The sequence below is a fragment of the Primulina huaijiensis genome, chromosome 15 (assembly GCF_012295235.1).
Source record: "Primulina huaijiensis isolate GDHJ02 chromosome 15, ASM1229523v2, whole genome shotgun sequence".
NCBI lineage: Eukaryota > Viridiplantae > Streptophyta > Magnoliopsida > Lamiales > Gesneriaceae > Primulina > Primulina huaijiensis.
Window position 1 is genome coordinate 8,125,499 of NC_133320.1, and position 17,074 is coordinate 8,142,572.

The 17,074-nt window shown below is 35.7% G+C and overlaps 1 protein-coding gene across 1 annotated transcript; it reads left to right on the forward strand.

The window, feature by feature from the left end:
* The first annotated feature begins 14,530 nt into the window (after positions 1-14,530).
* Positions 14,531-16,665, forward strand: LOC140960318 (exocyst complex component EXO70H1-like). The gene has a single exon (XM_073418547.1). The coding sequence runs from the start codon at positions 14,640-14,642 to the stop codon at positions 16,521-16,523; it is 1,884 nt and encodes a 627-aa protein (XP_073274648.1). The 5' UTR covers positions 14,531-14,639; the 3' UTR covers positions 16,524-16,665.
* The last annotated feature ends 409 nt before the right edge of the window (positions 16,666-17,074 follow it).

The following is a 17,074-nucleotide window of genomic DNA, read 5'->3' on the forward strand; positions in this document are numbered from 1 at the left end:
TATGAACCTTCTGAAATTTTCTGCACATAAAAACCTAACCTTAGTTTGTTCGGACCCTAGCTTGCCTCGACTCCAACCCTTAACCACCATGTCCCAACCTTATTTGACCCTTCTAGGACCATGACCGAACCATAGAAATGCTACTGGAACAGCCTCTACAGCCCTTGCACGAGGACGGCCCCTTAACCCGTGACCTAAGCCTTACGAGCGTCTAGCTTCTCCTACAGCTCTAGGCCTTGCACCAGCCTTCCTCCAAGCCATCTAGGACCCTGAACCAGCTCCCTTATAACCCCTGGACGTTCCCTAACAGCAGCTAAGAGCCGTGTCCTTCTAGGAACCCTAGCCGAAAACCCTAGCCCATAGAAACTCAAATTTTCGTTCATATTGCTACCCTATCTTGTCCAGCCCTTAAACATACATCTATGGACCCTTAAACACATTGAAATTCATCCCTTCCCATATCCCTACCATAGCAGCCCGTTTGTGCATCATATTCAAGAGTTTTAAAAGATGAAAACTCTAGTTTTATCATGTTTATGACATAGAAACGAAAATAAAAAGAAGGTTTCATATTATTCATACAAACATGATTAAACACACATAATATGGTTTGAATGGTGCAAAATGAAAGTTTAGAAACGTGCCTTTGCGTTTAAAATGCTCGAAATACGAATATCGAAGCGGTGGAGGTCGATGACGAACGGATGACGATTTCTATTTTTTTCTACCCTTTTTCTTGTCAAAACCCCACCAAAAACCCACCTTGGGATGCAAGGCAGTCGGGTGACCATTGTCGTAAAATCTTCCCTTGACTTGCAAAGAATAAACAGCCGATTTTCCTCTCACTTTTGTACAATTCACGTATTGTGTGTGTGTGTGTGTGTTTCGGTGTGTTTGTAGGTGTTTAGGTGTGTGTTTAGGTTTAGGATTAAATAAAACAAAAAAACAACAAGGCTTTTTAACTTTTTATTTAATGAGCTTAATCAAGACTAGTTATTAATTAATAAATTAGGTCCATTAAGATTAATAAACTCATTAGGCTTAAGTTAAAAAGTGTAGGATCGAGTGCTTACCGTTTTACAAAAAGCTATAGCTGGTGGTAATGGTGCAACTCTAATCTTTTAAACCGCAAAGTAACTCAAGCGCCACAACAACTCAAATCTTCTAGGTTTTGCCATCACCGCAAAGGAGGAAATTGTTAGACTTAATTTAATTGTGTTGATGATAGTCAAAACCAGTAGATCGCGTTAGTAAAACCAGAAGACAGTACAAAAGCAAAAGTTCTCGTATCGCCTTAACAAAGCAGTACTCAGATAAACAGAAGCAGAATTTAGCTTTTACAAGATCAGAACCTATCGAACATATATTAAATGCTACAGTTACTTTACCTAGTATGAGTATTAAATTTACCATTAATGCTGAACAAAGACATTTAACGCTCCTTACAAGTTTTTGTATGAAACAAGACTGATTGTTTCATAGCTTTCTGCAGGACCCATTTTAGGTACTAAAGCTGATCTTGCTCAGGAGTTTCAGAAGCCGTTTTTTATTATAGACGTTGGAATCAAGACTTTTATAAATACTCAAGATCAACGACGTTTATCAATATTATATTTTGAAACGTCCACTAGCTTTTTCACTTTAAAATCCTACTGAATTTTTTTTTATAAACTTCGAACCATTCAATTAAAAATCATCCAACATTTCAAAATCTTAAATGCATAAAAATTCATAATCGTCATCTACCAAACTCATACGTCAATATTTTAAAAATAATCCAAAATTGAACTTCAAAATCAAGCATAAATCTTTAAATAGAAAATCTTCAAAATCTTTTCGTAAACTTTAAATACAAAATAAGTAAATGCGGAAAATCAATGTCCCTCAGGAGTGTACCGTCGGACTCGATCCACTCAAGCGTCAGCGCATCCCTCAAAATCATCATTGCCTGCAACTATCTAAACCTAGTTAATCTAATAACTCAGCACATTCTAACCATACATAACAAATAATACATATACAAGCAAAGACAACTTTTAAAATAAATCTTTTAATAAAATAAGCTGGCGTAAAATCTTGTAATCATACATCATATCATAAATCATTATATCATAAAGCTTTCCATCATCGTATATCATATTTTGGTGAAGTTTAATCCTTAAAGTGACTAGATGTAATCGTATCATCATGTGGTCGACTGATCAGTCTTAGCTCATCATTACGCATGGGGACGGATACTAGGCACCGTCGTAAGGTGAAATACGATCGTCGGGCTCCCTCTGTGGCCTTCTCCCGTAAAAGGAATCTATCTGGGGCCTTCTTCCTCACGATATTCTCAATAATATCATATCATATTTGTCACAGTCAATTCACATCCTTCAAAATATTTTATTTCCTTTTTATTCATAAAATATCGTGTCTTTCAAAATTCGTAGAATAGAATTTTTCCAGGAAAAATCGTACAACTTTAGCATATATCGTAAAATACCATATTTTCATCATAAAGATTTTAAAATATCATTTAGCATGTACTATGATTCTTCGGGGCACTTCCAAGCCTTTCGTACTACCCGAGACGCAAAATGACAATTTTACCCCAAGACTCCAAAATTTCCGATTTCAACTTTCTCTTACCTTTATTGACTCGAACCTATCCAATAGTATCATATAAGCTTAAATTTGACTTCTAATATTTCTATTAGACATAAACCCGAGTCTTTCGATTTAATAACTTAATGACTAAACCATGAAGCGTTTTTAATCCGAATAAATTCAAAATATAATATTTTCTTCTCAAATTTTAAACATAAACTTTTCATCCCTAAACTTAACATGACACCTTAAAATACACCCATAAAAATTTCTAAGACGTAAAATTAAGCTCCTCAACTAATTTCTCAATTCGATTTAAAACTTAACCGTACGTGTCGGTTTTAACCCGTACCGATTCAAAACTTAACCAAACTTGAATCATAGCGTATCAACACCTAACTATGCATTATACAACCTAACTCAAGCCATTTAAGACCCTTTATCAAGCCTATGAACCTTCTGAAATTTTCTGCACATAAAACTTAACCCTAGTTTGTCCAGACCCTAGCTTGCCTCGACTCCAGCCCTTAGCCACCATGTCCCAACCTTATTTGACCCTCCTAGGACCATGATCGAACCCTATAAAAGCTATTTGAACAGTCTCTACAGCCCTTGCACGAGGACGGCCCCTTAACCCGTGACCTAAGCCTTACGAGCGTCTAGCTTCCCCTACAGCCCTAGGCCTTGCACCAGCCTTCCTCCAAGCAATCTAGGACCCTGAACCAGCTCTCTTATGACCCCTGGACGTTCCCTAACAGCAGCTAAGAGTCGTGCCCTTCTAGGAACCCTAGCCGAAAACCCTAGCCCATAGAAACTCAAATTTTCGTTCATATTGCTACCCTATCTTGTCCATCCCTTAAACATACATCTATGAACCCTTAAACACATTAAAATCCATCCCTTATCATAGCCCTACCATGGCAGCCCATTTGTGCATCATATTCAAGAGTTTTAAAAGATGAAAACTCTAGTTTTATCATGTTTATGCCATAAAAACGAAAATAAAAAGAGGGTTTCATATTATGCATGCAAACATGATTAAACACACATAATATAGTTTGAATGGTGCAAAAAGAAAATTTAGAAAGGTGCATTTGCATTTAAAACGCTCGAAATACGAATATCGAAGCGGTGGATGTCGATGACGAACGGATGACGATTTCTATTTTTTTCTACCCTTTTTCTTGTCAAAACCCCACCAAAAACCCACCTTGGGCTGCAAGGGAGTCGGGTGATCATTGTTGTAAAATCTTCCCTTGATGGTTTCTTCTATTTTTGAACAAGAAAAAGTGTTCTACAAACTTATTTTGTTGTGGATGATTTATCTTTCAAAACTCACCTCTTGTATTGCCCCTCATACCTCATTTTATTGGGCTTGCTCCCATCCTACCTTTTTATCTTGTATAATATGCCCTTTTTTTTTATCTCTATCCAAAAGAATTATGTTGTATCTATAGAATCAAACAATGATATGAACATTAGATACAAGAATATGATCGTTAGAAAAAGTTATGTACGATTTTTGACATAAAAACGATTATATTTGTGTTTTCGATCGGTTGTTGGTGTGGTCCGACTCCAGGAGCTGAACGGTTGAATGAATGGAAAGGTTAAATGATCAAAACGGTTGGATGAACCAAAAAAGTCGATTGAATTTCGTCCAGTCTAGTGCTTATAACTCTTGATTCATTAATTTTTGGGCAAAGTGTTAAACATGAAAGTTGTAGCACTTTGTCTTGTCTTTCCATATAATAAAAAACACTCAATGTGGAATTCTTATGAGATGCAATACTAGACATGCTCAAAAAATGGTTCATGGTCGGGTTGAATGAATATGGTCTGGTCCAGTTATTATAATCCTTGATCCATTGCTTTATGTGAAAATTGATGAAAATGAAATGTAGCCTATTTTTTTTCCATGGAATTAGGAATCACTCAATTTCGAATTTGTATGAGAGAGATATGCTCGAAATACCAGACTATGTACAAGCTTGAATTCTTTACGCAACATGTGCAGCAAATTCATCTCGATTTATTAGCTTATAAGATATGACTCAGACTTTGACTTGCGAAGATAATTTATAAATCATTGTTTTAGATTCGTAACATATACTGAATCATTCCATTTGGATAAATGAGATGAGAGATATGGCCACCATACTAGAGCTGGTCTATCAAGCTGTCCGGCTCGATGATCTTTGGCCAGTCCGATATTGCTACAACCATTTCGCCTCAATAACATCTGAATTAATAGATTCGGTCTGAAGTATGGCTTTTAGCCTTTTTCATTGCTTGTACAACTGTTTTGACCAATAGTCATTTGGATCAGTAAGCTATGAGATATGTTTGAAACAAACAGCTGCTCCATAAACTTATAAGTTGTGCTGGAATTATAATACATCAACTTATCACTTCCAATTTTGGATATATCAACTTCACACTTCAGTAAAAATGTTAAAAATACAATAATAAGTTTTTTATCGTCAAAATCAAGATTACTTGTCTTTTCGGACCCAATTATCTCTTTTTTTTTTCACAAAACTTGGATACAAATATTAACATTTAAACTCAAGCCAGACATGACATAGAAAATCACATTTTTATCTAACATATTTCTCCTCTTTTGTAAAATAAAATAGTTTGGGTGACTAACAATGAAAATAACTTCATATAAATATGTATGCACAAAACGAATTTTCATCATCGCTTGATTTTTTTTTAAGACACGTTTTTGGACATTAATGCGGACACAAAGAAAAACGAGACAAAATTTTCGAAAAGATCACATGCTATAATGATGATCTCTCAATGATATAACTTCCCTTTTTCAACAAACACAAGTGGGTACTGTTGGAAATTTAAAGTAAATTTAAAGATTGAATAAAAATTATGTCTCATGAATGTGGAGTGTCTTTTGGCTCTCCACATTCTTGAGTTAATTGAAGAGTTTTGACTCTTCATATTCTTGAGTTAATGGGAAGATTAATTGAGTTAGTTAATCTTGCATGACATTTGGTGTGCATTTTGGGGCTTATAAATAGTGGGGTTCATTTCCTCATTGAAGTACATGAAAATCTTTTCTTTTTCAAGTATTCTCTGGCATTTCATATTGTTAGCTTTTTATTTGGCCTCCGTAAAATATCAGTGATAAAGTAAAAGTACGTTTTCAGTTCACCGTAGTAGTGTCTCGTGCTAAGTCACTGCTGATTGTTCCGTTGTATCCTGAGAAACAGACGTCCAAAACGATCCTCGAAGCACATACAGGAGGGGACGAATCAGCTTTAAGGAAACTGTACATGCTACAGGCCTCAATTTGGTTTTGATTTATTTTACACGATATTCATACTGTAAACATCACACTTGTTTTGGTTATTGCTTTATCTCTACAAGTTCGTTTCTACGCTATTGTCGTTAGCAATTTTTCTAACAAACTTAAAACAGATTACTCATTACGTGGTTTGTTTCAGATATGGCTACTGAAACCAGCGTGCAAAGGGAAACTGGTTATGTTTTCCCTACTGTGGCTCAAGTTGTCCCTCATGTTACCCCACGTGCTGCTATGGTTGATGTCCCAGCCAGTCACGGTGTAAAGCCTGAAAAGTTCACTGGTATGAACTTCAAAAGGTGGCAGAAGATGATGCTGTTCTACTTGACGATGCTGAACCTGGCCAGATTCTTGTCTGAAGATGCTCCTAAACTCACAGAGGGTGAGGGAGATGTTGAATATGTTAGTGCGGTGGAGGCATGGAATCATTCTGATTTCTTATGCCGAAACTATGTACTAAACGGATTGGCCGATTCGCTCTACAACGTGTTTTGCAAAAAGAAAACGGCTAAAGATCTGTGGGAATCCCTTGACAGAAAGTACAAAACCGAGGATTTCGGGGCCAAGAAGTTTCTTGTTGGCCATTTTCTGGACTTTAAAATGGTGGATTCAAAGCCGGTTATCAGCCAAGTTCAAGAACTCCAAGTGATTCTTCACGAGATTCACGGTGAGAGGATGACTTTGAGCGAATCATTCCAAGTGGCTGCTATTGTTGAGAAGCTACTACTAGCTTGAAAGGATTTCAAAAATTATTTGAAGCACAAGCGCAAAGAGATGAATGTTGAAGAGTTCATTGTTCGACTTCGCATCGAGGAAGACAACAAGAGTTCGGAAAGAAGATTGTTTTCTCTATTGCTGCTAAAGCAAATGTTGTCGAGCATGCTCAAAGCTCGAAAAAGAGAACCTTTTCCTCCTCCAAAAGGTTGAACCTGGGACCCAAAGGAGGCATTTCGAAGAAAAATTTTTCTGAGAAATGCTACAACTGTGATGGTATGGGTCACAAGGCCTCTGAGTGTAAGAAGACGAAGAGAAAATCGAGAGGTGAATGTGATTGAGAACATTTCTCGGGAGGTTTCGAACATGAATCTCTGTGCTGTAATATCAGAAGTTAATCTGGTGGGTTCTAACCCAAGGGAGTGGTAGATCGACACTGGTGCCACTGGCCATGTTTGCTCCGACAAAGAGATATTTGCTACTCTTGATGAATCTATGAATGGGGAAAAGCTATTCATGGGAAATTCCGCCACTTCTGAAATCAAGGGTGAAGGAAAAGTTGTCCTAAAGATGACATCTGGAAAAGAACTGATGTTGAACAATGTGCTGTATGTACCTGACATCCACAAGAACTCGATGTCTGGGTCGCTTCTTAACAAGCATGATTTCCGCATTGTCTTCGAGTCAGATAAGGTGGTTTTGTCGAAAAGTGGAATGTTTGTTGGCAAAGGTTATGTTTGTAATGGGTTATAAAGGCAATTAAGCCCGTGATGAATAAAGTTAATATTTTTGCTTACTTGCTTGAGTCTTTTTGTTTATGGCATGGTAGACTTGGACACGTTAATTACGATACAATTCGTAGAATAATTAACATGAAAAGCATTCATGCATTCCAAATTGATAAACAACACAAATGTGAAACTTGTGTTGAGGCAAAACTAACGAGATCATCTTTTCGAACAATTGAAAGAATTAGTGAGCCACTTTATATAATTCACAGTGATATATGTGATTTAAAAGGTGTACAAACTCGTGGTGGAAATAAATACTTCATTACTTTTGTTGACGATAGCACAAAATTTTGTTATGTGTATCTCCTCAAAAGTAAGGATGAAGTTATTGACAAATTTGTCCAATATAAGAGTGAAGTTGAAAACAAACTTAGCAAAAAAATTAAGGTGCTAAGAAGTGATCGTGGAGGTGAATATGAATCACCATTTGCTGAGTTTTGTGCTCAACACGGTATCAAACATGAAGGAACTGCACCTTATTCTCCTCAGCAAAATGGCATTGCATAGAGAAAGAATCGTACCTTAAAAGAAATGATGAATGCGTTGTTATTAAGTTCTGGTTTACCACAGAATATGTGGGGGGAAGCTGTTCTAACAGCAAATTACCTTTTAAATAAGGTGCCCCGAAAAAAGTAAGATAAAAGTCCATACGAGTCATGGAAAGGTAAAAGTCCTTCATACTAATACTTGCGAGTGTGGGGGTGTCTTGCCAAGGTAGCAGTATCCACTCCAAAGAAAGTAAAGATAGGACCAAAAACTGTTGATTGCATTTTCATTGGATATGCTCAAAACAGTAGCGCATATCGTTTTCTTGTACATGAATCTCAAATACCTGATATTCACAAGAATATGATAATGGAATCAAGAAATGCTTCGTTCTTTGAACACATGTTTCCATACAAATCTAAGGAAGAGTCAGGTTCATCCAAAAGATTATATGAGACAATTGATGCAGAACAAGATCTTGATCAAGACATTGAACCTAGACGTAGCAAGAGAGCTAGGACTGAGAAATCCTTTGGTCCGGATTTCATCACTTTCATGATGGAAAGTGAACCTCAAAGCTTCAAGGAAGCAATGAGTTCATCTGAGGGACCTCTATGGAAAGAGGCTATCAATTCTGAAATGGAATCCATTTTACAAAACCATACGTGGGAGTTAGTAAATCTTCCTTCGGGAATCAAACCACTAGGCTGTAAATGGGTTTTCAAAAGGAAAATGAAATCAGATGAAACCATAGATAAGTATAAAGCCAGATTGGTAATTAAAGGTTACCATCGACGTGAAGGGCTTGATTACTTTGACACATATTCTCCTGTATCGAGAATAATTTCTATTCGTGTGATACTTGCGATTGCCGCCTTGAGGAATCTTGAAGTACACCAAATGGACGTAAAGACAGCTTTTCTAAATGGAGATTTAGAAGAGGAAATTTACATGGAATAACCTGAGGGATTTTCTACGACTGGACAAGAAAACAAGGTTTGTAAACTGGTGAAGTCTCTATATGGCTTAAAACAAGCACTAAAGCAATGACACGAAAAATTTGATAAAGCCTTGATAGAAAGTGGATTTAAATTCAGTGAATGTGACAAATGTGTATACATGAAAACCACTGAAAATGGATATGTCATTTTATGTCTTTACGTAGATGACATACTTATAATTGGTAGTAATGATAAGATGATCAAAGCTACCAAGAAGTTATTAAACTCAAGATTTGACATGAAAGATTCGGGCTTAGCCGATGTAATCCTTGGAATTAAAATCCATAGAACATTAGAAGGGCTAGTCCTAAGTCAGTCACATTATGTTGACAAAATACTTGATAAATTCAATAACGATGACTCTGCATTGGCTAGAACCCCGATAGATACCAGTCAGCATCTATCAAAAAATCAAGGTGAAAGTATGTCTCAATTAGAATACTCTCGAGTCATTGAAAGTCTAATGTACTTAATGAGTTGTACAAGACCAAAATAGCTTATGCAGTGAGAAAATTGAGTAGATTCACGAGCAATCCAGGAGTTGAACACTGGAAAGAAATTATCAGATTGCTAAGATACTTAAGGTATACTCGTGATCATGGGCTGCACTATACCAGATATCCTGCTGTTATTGAAGGATACAACGATGCAAATTGGATATCTGATATGAAAGTCTCAAAATATACAAGTGGATTTGTATTCACTTTAATAGGTGCAGCAATTGCGTGAAAATCTTCTAAACAAACTGTAATAGCCAGATCCACGATGGAATCTGAGTTTATAGCTCTTAACAAGTGTGCTGAAGAGGCTGAATGGCTGCGTCACTTCTTAGAAGATGTTCCAAGATGGGAAAAACCAGTGCCGGCTATATGTATATATTGTGATAGCCAATCTGCGATTGGAAGAGTACAAAATAATATGTATAATGGTAAGTCTAGGCATATACGTCGTAGACATAATACCATTAGACAACTACTCTCAACTGTAGTTATCTCTGTTGACTATGTAAAGTCAAAGGATAATATAGCGGATCCGCTGACAAAGGGGTTAAACAGAGAGTTAGTTGCGAAATCGTCAAAGGGAATGGGGCTCAAGCCTATAGAATAAATTGGTGTGAAGGAAAACCCAACCTACGCTGACTGGAGATCCCAAGAACTAGGTTCAATGGGACAACCTAATCGCACTAATTTGGAGAATCACTGTGGAGGTTATCCCTAGTCCATTCCTATTATACAACAGTGAATGTTGATGATAAGCTTACGGCTTTTAATGATTCTGATGAGAAGCAATATAGACTCACCTATGTGAGAGAGAAGTGGGGCCGCTTCGAAGGAATTGCAGGGCTCAATTTTAGACCCTCTCACAGAACCAGGCGTGTGTTCATGGCCAAAACGAATACGATCATGAGAATTGAATAGTATCAGGGAGAGTCTTGTGTGAAATATATCTTAATTTACATAAACGGCAGAACAGTTCAAGGACAACATGTCTACTGGTCAGCTAGTAAAGCAAATATATTTCATAAGAGAAGGTTCAAAGGGTAACACCTACCTATCATATGCAGGATTCAACTGTAGAACTTTGTCACGAAGATTTGTATCAATTTTCATTCATGTGGGGGATTGTTGGAAATTTAAAGTAAATATAAAGATTGAATAAAAATTATATCTCATGAATGTGGGAGTGTCTTTTGGCTCTCCACATTCTTGAGTTAATTGAAGAGTTTTGACTCTTCATATTCTTGAGTTAATGAGAAGATTAATTGAGTTAATTAATCTTGCATGACTCTTGGTGTGCATTTTGGGGCTTATAAATAGTGGGGTTCATTTTCTCATTTGAAGTACATGAAAATCTTTTCTCTTTCAAGTATTCTCTTACATTTCATATTGTTAGCTTTTCATTTGGCCTCCGTAAAATCTCGGTGATAAAGTAAAGGTACGTTTTCAGTTCGACGTAGTAGTGTGTCGTGCTAAGTCACTGCTGATTGTTCCGTTGTATCTTGGAAAACAGACGTCAAAGACGATCCTCGAAGCACATACAGGAGGAGAAGAATCTGTTTTAAGGAAATTGTACATGCTACAGGCCTCGGTTTGGTTTTGCTTTCTTTTACACGATAGTCATACTGTAAACATCACACTTGTTTCGGTTATTACTTTATCTCTACAAGTTCGTTTCTACGTTATTGTTGTTAGCAATTTTTCTAACAGGTACTTGTGCAAGTAGAGAAAATAAAGTTTCAACTCAATTCATTTTTCAAATAACAGGATTTGATATTTGAAAATATAAAAGCACAAGTGTATGTAAGATACAAATGCAAATCAAAACTCAAGATATTTTTTCCAACTCAAATACTCGTTAAACATTTAAGAGATTTCCTTCTTAGTCACTAAGAACAATCACAATTATAAGAGAATTGCTAAGCATTCTAACAACAAAGCAATACTCAGCACAAAGTAAAATATCATATTGGCATCCAACTCAAGCACTTTTCGTAAATAAATATAAATGTTTAAGAATGACTATATCGAGTTTTCTTGGTGATGTGTGCCTCAAGTTTGAAGTCATTTGCTTCTTCAATTGGTGAGTGCAACATCCTTAAGCTTTTTGACAAAAACACAAAATTTTGTCCATGCCCTGTTTTGTAGATAGCGACGGTTTTGTTCAATAAAACCGTCGCTACTGGAGACGGTTTTTGAGAAACTGTCACTGATAGATAGCGACGCGACCTCCTGTTGCGGATCTCCAAACCATCGCTACAACTGTCGCCTAACCCTTTTAGCGACGGTTTTAACTGTCGCTACCGTCGCTACCCTTTTTTTTTGGTAGTGTGCCACATCATATATTGTTCGACTTTAATAAATAAACTGCTTTTCCTCATCTGTGACTAGGTTTCAATTTTATACTGCTGCAGTCCCCGACAACTTTAGTTTACAATGCAAAAAGTGGTTCGTTATTTGGACGCTCAAACAAGGAGTTATACCCTAACTAATATTAAATAACAATGATCAAACTCAAAAAAATTATATTACGAGTAAAACGAATTTTTAGTAGGATCATGTATCAACTAAGCCAATAATCCATTTATCAATTTGTCAATTTATCAATATTTTGTGTATCAAAAATACTATTTACTACAAAAAATGGAGTAGCAAAAAATGAGAAATTGTCATTTTAATTTTCTCTTTGTAATTTTAATCATTTATATACACACACACACAATCAATTATGTCTGCGTATGTATAGTATCACATCTGACACTTTCGATAAAAAAAAAAATTTAATGTCTGGTCAGAATCATGTGGAATCACATCAATGTCATGTTGGAAAAATGACCAAAATCACAAAAATAACGAAGAAGACGTACTAAGACTGAAATTTGACAACGCTGATGACCAAAATTACAAAGAGACAAATTTACAGGGCCCTAAAATCATAATTTCCATGCAAAAGATCAAATGTATTATTTTGTATTTGGAAATTTTCTCCGAAATATTTTAACAAGTTTTTGTTTTATCTGAATATGTGGTTGAGCTGTAGTTTTTAAATTAAGAGTTATTTTGTTAAAACAGAAATGATAAGTCGTGCGTAAAGTTAAAAAAGAAGACTAAAAGAACTGTGGAAATATAAATTAGTAGATGTTAAATAAATAATAAAATAAAGAACTAAAGAGTTTATAAGTGTTGGAGGATCATGAAATTCTAACCACTATAGTGTAGTAGCTAGCATGATTCAATTACCAACAATTCATATCCATTATTCTTTCTAGATAATACTGATCCAGCCAAAAAATAATATTATCGAAAACGAGAATTTTTATAAAACTTAAAAATATTATCGAACTACTCAGATAAAGAACTTTGTGAATTATTTATCAACGTCAATTAGCAAGGTAGAGAAATCGAAGCGTGACAGATGAAAACCCTCTTTCATACGTTTATTCGATAAATATACCAATGAACTAGAACATGTACAAGAGGTTTTTTTTAAAAAAAAAAAAAAAATTCACATGCTTGATTTATAATATTTATGTGTTTCCATATTGAATTTTCTTCGCGTATTGATTGATTTAATACATATACACATCTGAAGTGGTGCATATACACAAATTTATGAGATTCTTCAACTCATCATTAGAATTCGTGGCTTTACATTTAATAAAACATNATAATTCGAAAAAAAAAATTTCAAAATTTGTAACTTCTTTGACTTTAAAGTTTTAAGAGGAAATATATTTTAAAAAAGGTTTAGAAGAAATCTATGCTATATCATTAATATATGATTTTTAGAATAACTAAATTTTGATGTCATGATCTGTTTTAATAATTATATATATATTAATAAAGTATTAAACTTGAATGTAAGTCACATATAGTTTAGCTGATAAAGCATTTGTTTTCTAAACATCAAGTTGTAGGTTTAATTTTTTACTTTACTCTTTTNTTTCTAAACATCAAGTTGTAGGTTTAATTTTTTACTTTACTCTTTTATTTATTTATTTATATATCAAAACTACAGTGTAGTTTTTTACTGTTTCTTATAAATACATTTTGATATTCATTAAAATATAAATAAAATGATATTGTACGAGCACGTAACGCGTGCGTCGGTGTACTTAGTTAATTAAAAAGTATGAAAATGTATTTTTAAAAAAGAAGGGAGGCAATAATTAATTTAACGAAGTGCATTGTCTAAAGTAACGATGCATCCAACGCGGTGAAATACAAGTCATAACTAAAAGAACGTTGAATTCTAAAAATATGTCGCTCAACTTCACTCGCTATATTTTACTAATCAACGTGGATTCGTAATTTGAAAAAGGCGAATGATTCAATAATTTTAGATAACAAAAAATTTAACTAATATTTATATTATATTATATTATATTATATGAGAGAATACTAATCAACGTGGATTCGTAATTTGAAAAAGGCGAATGATTCAATAATTTTAGATAACAAAAAATTTAACTAATATTTATATTATATTATATTATATTATATGAGAGAATACTAATCAACGTGGATTCGTAATTTGAAAAAGGCGAATGATTCAATAATTTTAGATAACAAAAAATTTAACTAATATTTATATTATATTATATTATATTATATGAGAGAATACTAATCAACGTGGATTCGTAATTTGAAAAAGGCGAATGATTCAATAATTTTAGATAACAAAAAATTTAACTAATATTTATATTATATTATATTATATTATATGAGAGAATACTAATCAACGTGGATTCGTAATTTGAAAAAGGCGAATGATTCAATAATTTTAGATAACAAAAAATTTAACTAATATTTATATTATATTATATTATATTATATGAGAGAATACTAATCAACGTGGATTCGTAATTTGAAAAAGGCGAATGATTCAATAATTTTAGATAACAAAAAATTTAACTAATATTTATATTATATTATAGTATATGAGAGAATTAAATATTTATTTTGTTTTTGTTTTTTTTTTAATAATGGTTTATAAAACAAGAATCATATGTTTTGACTTTAATTAAATCGTATGCGAAATTGACAACTTCAACGCGCCGACCATGACCGAGCCAAACCATTTGCTTGCTTCTCTATATATAAAAAGACACTCACCCTCATTCTTCCTTCCAAAAAAATCTCTGTAAATTTCTCCAAAATCTTTGGCAACAAACCGATATCTTTGATTGAATTTCCCCCAATTTAAGGAATATAGATATAGAATCGAAGCAAAATGAAGGGTTCTTTGTTCTCAAGGCCATCGTCTCCGTTACCTGAGTCTCACCATAGCAATTACGTCTCTCCTTCCTCCACTCCGAGCCGGATGCAACTCCAAACTTTCTCCGAGACGATGATGGAGGAAAACATCGATTTTGCCGAGAAAATAATCAAGAAATGGGACTTGGATTCCATGCAACACCGGAAGTTTAGATCACTGTTTGAGCAAGACAGGGATGAAGCTAAACGATTCCTAGAATCTGTCAGTGATTTGCAGAAAGCCATGCATTTCTACGTGAAACTGTACACGAATTCTGAGAAACTGACTAGGGCGCAGAAGTTGATGAAACTCGCCATTAAGAGACTGGAGAAAGAATTCTACACCATATTATCTTCTAACAGGAAGAATCTTGATTCAGAATCTGTGTCGTGCCGGTCTTCCCAGGCTTCGACCCGGTCTAGTATTTCGGATACGGACGAAGTTTCAGATGAATATGAGGGGACGACTACCACACCTCACGCTTCTGATGTGGCTATGGCAGATTTGAAGAGCATCGCGGATTCTATGATTGGATCTGGTTATGCAAGAGAGTGTCTGAAAATTTATAAGATCATTCGAAAATCGATTATTGATGAAACTTTATATTATTTACACGTCGAGAGTAGCAGTGTTTCTTCGATTCAGAAGATGGATTGGCAAGTTTTGGATCAGAAAATCAAGAACTGGCTGCACGCCGTTAAAGTTGCTGTCAAAACTTTGTTCTGCGGCGAGAGGATTCTTTGCGATTTTGTGTTTTCCTCATCCGAGAAGCTTGCGGAATCGTGTTTCTCTGAGATTTCTAGAGATGCAGCTGTGAATTTATTTTCGTTTCCTCATAATTTCGCGAAAAGCAAGAAGATTCTATCGCCGGAGAAGATGTTTCGTGGGCTCGACATGTACGAAGCGATTTCGGATCTATGGCCGGATATCGAATCCATATTCGGGCATGAATCGTTGTCCGTGGTCAGAAGCGAGGCCGTGGCTGCGCTTCTTAAACTCGCGGAAGCAGTAAGGCTCATGCTGAACCAATTCGAGGCGGCGATTCAGAAAGATTCCTCAAATGCCACTTCGAAAGGCGGCGTCCACCCTCTCACTCGCTACGTGATAAATTTCCTCATTTTCCTCGGGGACTATAGCGGCGCTATCTCCGACATCCTCATGGATTGGACGGTCTCCGCGCAGACACCTCTACCAGTATCCTACTTCTCCAGCCCCACCTCCGGGTCGGAGGACCCCGCATCGGAGGCCGTCACGGCCCGCCTCGCGTGGCTGATCCTCGTCCTCATCTGCAAACTGGACGGCAAGGCGGTGAAGTACGATGACGCGGCGCAGTCCTATTTGTTCCTGGCGAACAACCTAAACTATATCGTTTCTAAGATCCGAACCTCGACCCTGGGGATCCTGATGGGGCCCGACTGGATCTGGAAACACGAGGCGAAGGTGAAGAACTACGTATCCAAGTACGAGAGGATGGGCTGGAGCAAAGCCATGACGTCACTCGTCGACGACGATCCGACGTTCGATATCCCGGAAAGGTTCAGAAGATTCTACGCCGGGTTCGAGGAGTCGTACAGGAAGCAGAGTTCATGGGTCATATCCGACCCGAAACTGCGAGACGAAGTGAAAATATCGCTGTCGAAGAAGATCGTGGGGAGTTATCGGGAGTTCTATCAAAAACATCGGGGAAATTACGCGAGGGGTTTCGGGGCGGAGTCGATTGTCAGATATGCCCCTGAAGATTTGGATAATTACTTGTCGGACATGTTCTTTGCGGCGACAACGGCTTCGACTTCGGGGACTACTAGGTTGAGGTCGCATGAAGCTTCTCCAGAATCTTCGATTTCGTCACGCTCTCGTTGAGGCCGTGCAATTCAAACATCTGGAAGGCCGGCATTGCCTCTGCACATATTTGGAGATTTTTATTTTTATTTTTTTACAAATTATATTAAATGTGTAAAGGTATTTTCTTTATAATAACAATAATAATAATAATATATACATTTGACTAAGTCATTTTTTAAAATGTGCTTGCTCATATTATATATTTAGATGGCACACATTGCAGTCACTTTTTCCATGTTAAATTTACAAGATAAAAGTCATATTCCAAGTTTTGGAATGAAAATTTAACAAAATAAAGGGTAACGGGTAGCCTTGATGAAACGTCGATGATTATTTCCTGTAATGTGCTCTTCCATCTGATTATAAAATTATCAAGTGAGACAATTTTTGTATATTACGATGTTTTCATTGAAACGGTTATGCTCTGGCTATGTGACATTCATTTTCATAAGCAAATTTGTTAAGGTCATATATACAATTAAATAAATTTCATTTGGTTCGTTTTCTGCTAATTTTTTTTTAAAATAACAAACTTTATTACTTCTATTAAATTAAAATTCGGATAATTT

What these genes read in the sequence shown, in the direction of transcription:
- LOC140960318 (XM_073418547.1), top strand. Translation starts at nt 14,640, where the DNA reads ATGAAGGGTTCTTTGTTCTCAAGGCCATCGTCTCCGTTACCTGAGTCT.